Genomic DNA, 11,747 nt, shown 5'->3' with positions numbered 1-11,747 from the left:
ATAAAAACAAATGCTTTAATTCATCATGTGGAACATTTTTGTTCAATTTCAAACTCTGGTGGTGTTAATATTGAACGTGAAAGACTGGTGACCTGTTCTGAATGAGTAAATCAATGCTGGCTGCTGATTGGCTGCGGTCGTGCAGTTGTTAAGATGAGACTCGGCAGTGATGAGCAGAGATCCACTCAGGGATTCTAACTACCTACACACACACCGCTACATGGAAGTGAATCATCAGAGAAGCATGAGGCAGCACTGTGCGCTCAAACATGGAATATTCAAGGAATTCTTGGCAGAGATGTTGGGAACTTTCGTCTTGGTTGTAAGTGAAACGTCGCTGATTTTTTAATCGTTGTTGGTGCTTTAATCTCTGATGTGTGAGGATGTGTTGTTGTTCGTGTGTGTGTAGGTGTTTGGCTGTGGCTCAGTGGCTCAAAGTGTCCTGAGCAGAAACACGCTGGGAGAACCTCTAACCGTGCACATCGGCTTCTCCGTGGGCCTGATTATGGCCGTGTACGTGGCCGGAGGAGTTTCAGGTACGCACAAAAAGTACTCACATAAGTACTCTACTTATCAGGGATTTTAAAACATCTCATTTGTTTTAATACCGGTATTAATCAAGAAAATGAACAGTTTACGATGCAGATTTAACCCAAATGTTTCAGTTTTCCAAGAGATTTTCTACTTTTTTGAATGACATCAGTTACCATGGTTACCAGCTAATTCTTACAGGCAGGTTCAGTTTCCTACAGTTAGTTCAATTAAAGTTATTTTATGTAATACATGTTTTAGAAACAATGAAATACATTGTGTACAGTGTTGTTTTTTTATAGAATATTCCCCTTGTCCATGTGTTCCTGTAGAGCAGGGGTGTAAACCTCATTTTAGTTCAGGGGCCAAATACGGACCAGTTTGATCTTAAGTGGGCCACAGATTTTATGCTGGAAAACCAGTAATTTCCACATTCTTGTGCTTAGTTTACACTTTCACGTATACATAAAATACAAAATATGTGAGAAAGCGACAATATCCAAGCATTGAGTGACAGATATCAGTCCCAACAAGATCTACACTTTAAATGTCCTAGATTTTGTGACCAATTTCTGTTTCATTAAAGGAAATGTTGTGTCATAATTTGAGGAAATTGTAAGAATTTTGAGATTTTTCAACTGTTTAGCAGTAAAAATGACTGCAATCATGTAATATAAGTACAGGGAAAATATTGTTGACATTCATTTACACAATGATTCATGTTTTCTCTGTCATTGTCACTTTTTTCCTGCCTGCCAAATGGGATGCTCCAAAGGGCCAAATTTGGCCCCCGGGCCATGAGTTTGACACGTGCTGTAGAGGATTCAATTGAATTTATTTTTCAGAAATAATATTTCCACAAACAACGATAACAATCCTAGATTTTTGTGGAGGCTTTGTGTGTTAATTTAAATAATATGGGGTGTGGAAATAAAATGGGTCCTTTCAATACATTTATCATTTCACATGAAAGCTCAGTAAGCAGATAGAGGACGATATATTGTGTAAAAAAGATATGGCGCTATATATCGTCCATGGTACGAGCGGTATCGCAACATTTTTTTCCTTTTTTGGAAATAAAGACTTTTTACTTTTCCTCCGAAGTTTCCATGCAAAGCTCAGTAAAATATAAATATCAACATTCTACATGTCACTTTGTTTTATTTGAACCCATCAGTGCATCACAGAGCCATTATTACTAAATAGTAATATTAATTCATTAACAGAGGTTTGTAGAGATATACATATCTCAGTACATTTATACACATTTCAATTAATTTGTATAAATAAGCAAATCTACAAAGAAGCAACAGAAAACACACATTTGACTTTAACGCAATAATTAAGAATAATTGATCTATTTTTATTTTTCTTCTTAAAAACAAAAACATGTCAGTTGATGAAATAACTGCAGCTAGTCCAGACCCCACCCCCCTGTTGTGACCATGTGAGGGAGCTTTCTCGCCCCGGGCGATCAACGACCTTCAAACCACATCGATCACGACGTGCGATGTTTGGCCTGTGACAGAAAATGTGTTTCATGACATTCATTTACAGGCATTTATTTAAGTCCTCCTCATGTTTTTATTACTACGACTTTTTTATTATTCAATTTTGGATTTTATTTAATTTAAACTGTAATAATCCATAACCTTAAAATATTAAATGTTTAAAAATATATCAACACGGAGTGGAATTAATGTTGAGTATTAATTTAATTACTTAAATGATTGCTCTGTCATTACAATTAATTATTTTGTCATTACAATTAATTACATTAATTTGTTTACCTGTTTATAACAGACTAAGACTAAATGTAGTGATTAGTTGTGATTAGCTGTGATTAGCTGTGATTAATTGTGATAAATTGTGATTAGTTGTGATTAATTGTGATTAGTTGTGATAAATTGTGGGTAGTTGTGATTAGTTGTAATTAATTGTAATTAGCTGTGATTAGCTGTGATTAATTGCGAGTAGTAGTGATTATCTGCGATTAATTGTAAGTAGTTGTGATTAATTGTAATTAGTTTTGATTAGTAGTGAGTAGTAGTGATTAATTGTGATTAGTTGTGATAAATTGTGGGTAGTTGTGATTAGTTGTAATTAGTTGTGATTAGTAGTGATTAGTTGTGATTAATTGTAATTAGTAGTGATTAGTTGTGATTAGTTGTGATTAATTGTGATTAGTTGTGATAAATTGTGGGTAGTTGTAATTAATTGTAATTAGTTATTAGTAGTGAGTAGTAGTGATTAGTTGTGATTAATTGTAATTAGTTGTGAATAGCTGTGATTAATTGCGAGTAGTAGTGATTATCTGCGATTAATTGTGAGTAGTTGTGATTAGTAGTGATTAGTTGTGATTCATTTTAATTAGTTGTGATTAGTAGTTATTAGTAATGATTAGTTGTGATTAGTAATGATTAGTTGTGATTAGTAGTTATTAGTAATGATTAGTTGTGATTAGTAATGATTAGTTGTGATTAGTAGTGATTAATTCAATTCAATTAAATTTAATTCAATTAAATTTATTTCAACTTTATTTGTACAGCGCAAATTACAACAGTCATCTCAATGTGCTTATCAAAATATAAAATTCATAATAAGAATGAAAAAACCCAACAAGATCCACATGAACAAGCATTTAGCGACAGTGGGAAAAAACAACTCCTTTTTAACAGGAAGAAATCTCCAGCAGAACCAGGTTCAGAGGTGGCAGCCATCTGCGTCAACTGGTTGGGATTAGTGGACAGAAGGACCAACAGAACAGGATGGAGAGATAGAACATCAGGGTGTCTTAGACTAGTTGAGCTGTGAACCACAGATCAGGAACTGCCATCATCAGCTTCACCACACCTGAAACAGAGAAGGGCGAGGAGAAGGCACTGACTGCAGAAAAACATGATACATTATTATCAAATTATTATCAAAAAATGTTGCGGAGGATGAGAACATCAGTCAGAGACACTTGCATTGTCCATAATATTTAAATAATTAATATACATGAATATTCACTTAATACTTTTTCTGTCATTGGGAAACATCTAGTATAGATTACATTATTTTTAAATTACAACATAACATACATTCAGTCAGAACTGGACAAGTTGCGGTAATGAGAATTTAAGCAGAAAATGCAATAAAATACAAGAAATATTTGTTCTTATTTTGAAATTAATCTTTGTGCAAGACAGAGAAAATTGTTGTCTTTATTATAATATTTAGTTATATAACAAAATTTCAAATTTAATATTTACAATCATTACGGACATGGTATTGTATTAGTTTCATGAGATTAACCCATCTAGCTACATCAGAATTTTAATCTCTTCCTGTTTATTGAACCAGTAAATGCGACCGTTTCCAGACGAGACCATTTTCGTTCTAGCGGTTTGGTTATGTTATGATTCATAACAATCATTAGTAGTGATTGGTAGTTATTAGTTGTGATTGTGATTAGTAGTTATTAGTTGTGTGTTTCCCATGCCAGGAGGTCATGTGAACCCTGCCGTGTCTCTGGCGATGGTCGTTCTGGGAAAACTGAAGATCTGGAAGTTTCCGATCTACGTCATGGCTCAGTTTATCGGTGCTTTCACAGGAGCTGCTGCAGTGTTTGGTTTATATTATGGTAAATGTTCAAAGTGTTACAACAACCTTTCAGTTTGGCACAAATAATAATAATAATAATAATAATAATGTAAAGTAATGTAATAATAATACATACAGATGTTCCTTCACAGATGCTTTTATGGACTTCACCAGTGGAATCCTGTCAGTGACCGGAATCAGTGCAACTGCTCATATTTTTGCCTCTTATCCAGCGAGACACCTGTCAATCCTCGGGGGCTTTATCGATCAGGTAACAGCGTCTATTATCTATTATTATATCTATTTATTACTATTAATTACAATTGCACCCTCTATTATTTGGGGGTCCCACACACAGTTAAAAGTTTAAAATAATAAAACAAACTGTAGTTTAAAAACAATGTCCAGTTGATTTAAAACAAACGTTTTGTTCCATGAAGGCCTGTAAAAACATATGTGAAATGACTCAATTCAATAACTCAAGACCGGAAATGGGCCACTGACCATCAGTTTGCTCTAAATACTCCAGAGTCTGTCTGACTAATGACTAATGTCATTGATTGATCCTAATTCACTCATTTCCTTCCTGGAAACAGCTGATCAACAGCTTTTTCAGCGTATTTAGGCCAAAAAGATGAAGCTATGTTTCTTTAGTTTAGTGATGTAAACCTGACTTTAGGCTAAGTTAGTTACAGTTTATCTGCTGTTAATCATTATCTAATCATCACACTCACATCTAAGCCACAGAAATGTGGGTGAAATTTGCATTAAAAAAATCTAAATCTAATCTTGTTTACAATTAGAAACACTTTGTTTATAATATCAATAAATCTTTTTGGATTGAATGATATCAGTCGTGTGTGTGTGTGTGTGTGTGTGTGTGTACCTGGAGTAACTACTCATAATGCTACGGCTCAGCCACCCCCACTCCACGGCCAAACAAATACACAGACACGTTAAAGCCTACTGCCAATTTAGATACTTTAAATCATTTGCTTCATAGATTATTCCCACCACAAATATGCGTATTAAAAACTCAAACAAAGAACTAGACAGGAACTGAAATCCCTGTCTTCGTGTTGCAAAGCAGCATCTGTCGTATTGAGCTAAAATAAATTTTAGGGTTTAAGGGTTGGCTCAAAACCAAGAACAACTTCCAAAATGTCACAATTTCAGGAGTGTGAATGATTTTTCCTTTTACTTCAAGTAACCCTAACCTAACCTAAGTCTAACTCTAACCGAAGTCTAACTCTAACCTAAGTCTAACTCTAACCTAAGTTTAACTCTAACCTACGTCTAACTCTAACCTAAGTTTAACTCTAACTTAAGTCTAACTCTAACCTAAGTCTAGCCATAACCTAAGTTTAACCCTAAACTAAATCTAACCCTATCCTAAGTCTAACTCTAACCTAAGTCTAACTCTAACTCTAACTCTAACCTAAGTCTAACTCTAATTTAAGTCTAACCTAAGTCTAACTCTAACTCTAACTTAAGTCTAACTCTAACCTAAGTTTAACTCTAACCTAAGTTTAACCCTAAACTAAGTCTAACCCTAACTCTAACCTAAGTCTAACTCTAACCTAAGTTTAACTCTAACCTAAGTTTAACCCTAAACTAAGTCTAACCCTAACCTAAGTCTAACTCTAACCTGAGTCTAACTCTAACCTGAGTCAATAATCTGAATCAGATGATTTATATTTTCTTCTTCTATGCTTACTGTGAAATATTCAGATCAGAACGTGGATTGAAACCAGTTTTAAATCTAAACCTGACCCTGCTGTAGGTGGTGGGTACTGGGATGTTGGTGCTGTGCATCCTCGCCATCATGGACAGAGAAAACATCGGCGCCCCTAGAGGCGTGGAGCCGCTGGCCACGGGTCTGATCATCATGGCCATCGCTGTGTCCATGGGGCTCAACTGCGGATACCCTCTGAATCCTGCCAGAGACCTGGGGCCACGCCTCTTCACAGCTGTGGCGGGATGGGGGATGGAGGTGTTCAGGTACCAGATGTTCAGAACTGCTGGAAAATGAAAAAGATCAACAGAACATTGAAATAATAAGAATGTTTATTTGACTGTAACATAGGCATGAGTTTTTTTGCACCTGAATATGGAACATAATATAAACTGTGTACTTGTGATATAAGTAGGTGTCCCTAATTATAGGATAAGAGGGTACAGACGACAAAGAAGGGTTTAGTTAATCCTATTTATTCTGAGTGCAGTGAGCAGCTGTTAGCACTGTAACCTCCATCATATTGTATCTGAGAACTATATTATATACTATAAACAATGTGTACATCACATGAAGTGCAAAGAGAACCAGATGGTGGTCAACATGGGTTCCCTGCTTGATATGAAGGTATTTTATTCCAGACCAAATAGTTACACCTTCAATATGCAGAAGACTTTATGAAGACAACTATTATTATTATTGTTATTATTAATATTATTGAGTGTTTTAGAGCTCTGTGCTCGTGAAAAAGGTTGAAGGGTCAGATAATATACTGACATGCTCCGCCCCCTATTGTAGGATTGTACATTGACTATGTGTCATTAGCCAAATGTTAACAGTGGATGTAGGACCGTAGCATGGAGATGTTTCAGAGATCACTGTACTTTATATTACATTTTCAGTAAAACAAAGAAAAAAAGTGAAAGAACCCAAACATACTGTTTAAATTTAAAGGTAGGGACCACACATTAACATACATACATAAAAAAAAAAAACTCTAAATCAACAAACCCAACAGAAAACTGAAACATCTGAGTATCTCAGAGATGTTTGAGTGCTATTTGTTGATACATGTGTGTAATAAGTTACAGTAAATAAACCAGAACCAGTGTTTCTAGATGTTGAGAATTGGTTTTAATGTAGCAATTGATCTCAGTTTTTTTTAACTATGGCTGACAACTGAATTTATTTTCTTATCGAAATTTTGGCTAAAATATCATATTAATTTAATACAAATTATAATAAAATAATTTCCACCTGAAGCAGCAAAACAGCAGAGAATGGTTTTGATTGTTGAATCCTGTGTTTTTAAAGAGTCATCGAGTGTTTACATTTGTTTACATGTGAGCGTGAGTCACATGGTCAGTATTGGGAGGTAATATAATGACATATACTTATATAATGTCACATGCTGCTTTTCCTCTTCCGTGCAGCACTGGGAACTACTGGTGGTGGATCCCAGTGGGCGGGCCCATGGTGGGGGGCGTGGTCGCTGCTGTCCTCTACTTCCTGCTCATCGAGCTGCACCACCCACGGGTGGAGCAGGACCAGAACCAGCAGGTGGAGGAGGAAGAGGAGGAGGAGGAGGAAGATGAGGAGGATGACGACAGCCTGAAGGACAAATATGAGATGATCGCCATGAGTTAGAAACAATGGGCACTAATAATAATAATAATAATTTCATTTATTATTATTATTCAATATGAGATGATCACCATGAGTTAAAAACAATGGGCACTAATAATAATAATTTGATTTATTATTATTATTTATTATTATTATTATTATTATTATTATTATTATTATTATTATTATTATTATTATTATTAATAAATATGAGATGATCACCATGAGTTAAAAACAATGGGCACTAATAATAATAATTTGATTTATTATTATTATTATTATTATTATTATTATTATTATTAATAAATATGAGATGATCACCATGAGTTAAAAACAATGGGCACTAATAATAATAATTTGATTTATTATTATTATTATTATTAATAATAATAAATATGAGATGATCACCATGAGTTAGAAACAATGAGCACTAATAATAATAATAATAATAATAATAGATGTATTATTATTATTATTATTATTATTATTATAATAATATTAATAATAAATATGAGATGATCACCATGAGTTAGAAACAATGGGCACTAATAATAATAATAATAATAATAATAATAATAATAATAATAGATTTATTATTATTATTATTATTATTATTAATAATAATAAATATGAGATGATCACCATGAGTTAGAAACAATGAGAACTAATAATAATAATTTGATTTATTATTATTATTATTATTAATAATAAATATGAGATGATCACCATGAGTTAGAAACAATGAGCACTAATAATAATAATAATAATAATAATAATAATAATAATAGATTTATTATTATTATCATTATTATTATGAGATGCTTCACCATGAGGTTAGAAACAATGGGCATTAAATAATATAAAATGATAATAATAATTAATTAATTATTATTATTATTATAATACTGTGTACATAAATCACATTTATTATTTCCCTTTTGACCTATTTTTACAACCTTTTTTGTCTCGTGATGTTTTCCGTGTTGTTCACATTAAAATTTCTATAAGAATTCTAACTTTCTGTTTCATGAGCTTAAATGTTTTGTCACATTGTTCAATATCCAGAAACATTATATGGTTATTAACTGAATAACACAGCTTTTCTCTTTATCATTATTTATTTATTTACTCTAAAGTGACTTAAAATAAGAGCATGCATAATAACTAGTTCATTATTTCAGAGCATAAATGCAGCGTACAGTAAATAGTTTTTTTTTTTTTTTCAAAACTTGGTCATAAAAATGCTGTGGTCTTTGAATTAAAACATTCGTAGATAATGTAGTAAATACTAATTCTCAACAGGATCAATGAGACATTTTAGGCCATGTGGAGAAGAACTAACGCAGCCTTATTTGCAATTGTTACAAATCTTTCTTAATGCAGATGAACCAATGGTTGTGTTTCATACTTCTGTTCAATATAAAAGATGAAAACATTTCTTTGATTTTCACTTGCATTTCATCAATTAACAAAAGTAATAGACTTTTATTTCTAATGTACACCTGATATTTACTGTATATGTAAAGTCACTGCGTAGAAAAGCACTGACATTACAGCATAGAATGACATGATCTGTTATTTACAGTACTGTTATTGAGGGTCAGAACTAGAAATCAATCAATCAGCACATTTCACAGCATGCGCTTGTTTCCACAAACAGATATTTACTTTCCTCCGTCTGTTTCGTCACACACAGTAGAGAGACCATTCATTAGTATAGGCAGTAATAATATTAAGTAATTACTGAGTAATAATGAATAATAAGCACTTACTCAGTAATAATAAGTAATTACTAAGTAATAATGAATAATATGTCATTACTGAGCAAAAAAAACTAAGTAATTACTGAGTAATAATGAGTAATAATACTAAGTTATTACTGAGTAATAACACTAAGTAATTACTAAGTAATAATGAATAATATGTCATTACTGAGCAAAAAAACTATGTAATTACTGAGTAAATATGTGTAATAATACTAAGTAATTACTAAGTAATAATGAGTAATAATAAGTAATTACTGAGCAATAATACTAAGTAATTATGTGTGATAATACTGAGTAATAATACTAAGTAATAATGAGTAATAATAAGTAATTACTGAGTAATAATACTAAGTAATTACTAAGTAATTTCTGAGTAAATATGTGTAATAATACTAAGTAATGACTGAGTAAAAACGAGAGTAATAATACTACGTAATTATGTGTAACAGTACTAAATAATGATTGAGTAATAATACTAAGTAATTACAGAGCAATAATGCTGCAGACATTACAACCAGTCACGTGCAGAGATTTAAGAATGAGATGTGATAATCATATTTAGATCAGATTAAGTAACTCAGACTCAGCAGGGTGAGGAAGAACATCTGGATACAGTCATAGTTGACCTGAAACATCTGCTGCACTTTCAAAAGGCAGGAAGTTGTTTCTCAAATGTTCTAAATGCATAGAAAAATGTTATGAATGTACTTCCTTTTTTCTTCTTCTTCTGCTGCTTTGTCTGCACACGCTGTCGAAGGTCAACACTACAAGAAGTGCAATCTTTTTAAGACAGCAATGCATGATTTGTTATTGCAAATAAATAAATAATTGTATTTTTTTAGAAGCAAAACTTATTAGATCAGTACTAGAATCTGATGGTAGGTGGACATGTGGATGTTGACAATACGTAAGTATGCCTGTATATTGATGTATATATGTATCCATTTGCTCAAAGATCAGATTTATTTTGTTCTTTGTGAAATATCTTAGAAATTTTAAGTATAGTGGCAGGACTAGATAAGCTTTGTTCTGCTCCTTCTCAATCATTGCTGGGGCTTTTTTTAAGTGAGCAATGACTGCTTTATATTGTTTTGTTATGTTTGAGATAAATAAATACATCAAATCAAATATATCATCTCTGAGGGCATCTTATTTTCATGCAACACTTTGTTATCACGGGGTACAGAACGACAGGGTGTTAAAGATATATCAGATGAGAACATCTGCTTTAGATCCAGATGTGCCTTATATGCTGGATAAAACAAAGCAAGCACAACAGTGGCTCTCCAGGAAGAGGCTGATACAGTATAGCCCATTAATGGTTTAGTTGTGGCATCATTACCTGTTGTAATTTGCGCTACACAAATAAAGTTGAATTGAATTGAATATCCTACTAAAATAATTTATTCAGCGATCACACTTTAAATATATATATTATTTATATTATATCAGGACTCTTACCGTTAAAGGTTAGAAACTTTTTTAGAAATCCAATGTTTGGTGGCGTGCATTTGATCACTTGTATGATTTTACAGCGTTTCCCAGTTTTTCTGTCACTTTGGTACATTCCTCATCCTGATCATTTGCACATTAAGCGCATTTATTAAAACAATTTGCACAAACAGCACACCATGGATTACCTGTAAAAGCCAGTGTCATTCTCATTTCCTTATTTCATTCTCAAGGTAAAAATCTGTGTCAATGAACACGTCGGTGCCTTCACAATAAAAAGTCCTCGTGTCATTGTGTACGGATAAGACAGTGAAAATGCTTAGTCATGCTATCAGTGTAATGGTGAACTCTGGAGGGATTCTGATACAAACTATGGCTAAAGATTCATTTTAGTGTTTGTGGGACATTAATCACATTTGCTCTTTTACAGTTTGTATTTTAACTTGATGTCACTGCGATACAGAAAAAAAAAAGAAGACAGAACTGTATAGCACAATTTGTTGTCCTTCCATTGGAAGATTGTGTTGTGTTCCAGCTACTGTGTACACTTAATAGTTTTTGGTTCATGATGAGATGACGTTATATGTAAAAACTTAAATGAACAAACGACTATTCAACAGATGATTGTATAATACATTTGATCAAAATGACAAATTGATAATGTAGGAAACAACAGAGAATTATACACAGCTCAGATGTAGCAAAATATTTCTAACTTTTTCAAAGAAATGAAAAACTGCTTTTTTTTGCTGTTCACAAGTGTTACAATGATGTGAGGATTGAAGAAGAAGATGTTTAAAGAATTAAATTTCTGATCTGAGAAATGTGCCAAAGCCACTGAAGAAAACTGTAATAGCTGTTAACACGTGTTTAATTCAATGTTTGGACGGCGTTCTGTGGATGTACAGCAATAAAAAGGTGATAAGATGTTAAACTTAAGAGATTTTGGATGTATTTAATTGCATTTTAAATAGAATAACTTACTAAAACTATCGAAACCTGCATTACACTTAAAAACACGACTTAAATCTCCAAAAAGTACACATGCTGCA

The 11,747-nt window shown here is 32.7% G+C and overlaps 1 protein-coding gene across 4 annotated transcripts; it reads left to right on the top strand.

Moving 5' to 3' along the window:
• Window positions 1-220: 220 nt before the first annotated feature.
• aqp9a (aquaporin 9a) lies at window positions 221-7,502 on the top strand. 4 transcript variants are annotated; one of them, XM_028448799.1, is made up of 7 exons: window positions 221-322; window positions 410-536; window positions 4,019-4,156; window positions 4,269-4,387; window positions 5,900-6,117; window positions 7,285-7,387; window positions 7,439-7,498. In XM_028448799.1, the coding sequence occupies exons 1-7, from the start codon at window positions 221-223 to the stop codon at window positions 7,496-7,498; spliced, it is 867 nt and encodes a 288-aa protein (XP_028304600.1). The 4 variants fall into 4 exon arrangements, with proteins under 4 accessions (XP_028304600.1, XP_028304599.1, XP_028304601.1 ...); XM_028448798.1 differs by having other exon boundaries at window positions 7,433-7,498; XM_028448800.1 differs by having other exon boundaries at window positions 245-322; window positions 7,285-7,411; window positions 7,451-7,498.
• The last annotated feature ends 4,245 nt before the right edge of the window (window positions 7,503-11,747 follow it).

Source organism: Gouania willdenowi, chromosome 6 (genome assembly GCF_900634775.1).
Source record: "Gouania willdenowi chromosome 6, fGouWil2.1, whole genome shotgun sequence".
Taxonomy (NCBI): domain Eukaryota; kingdom Metazoa; phylum Chordata; class Actinopteri; order Blenniiformes; family Gobiesocidae; genus Gouania; species Gouania willdenowi.
This window is presented reverse-complemented; position numbering and strand designations above follow the sequence as displayed.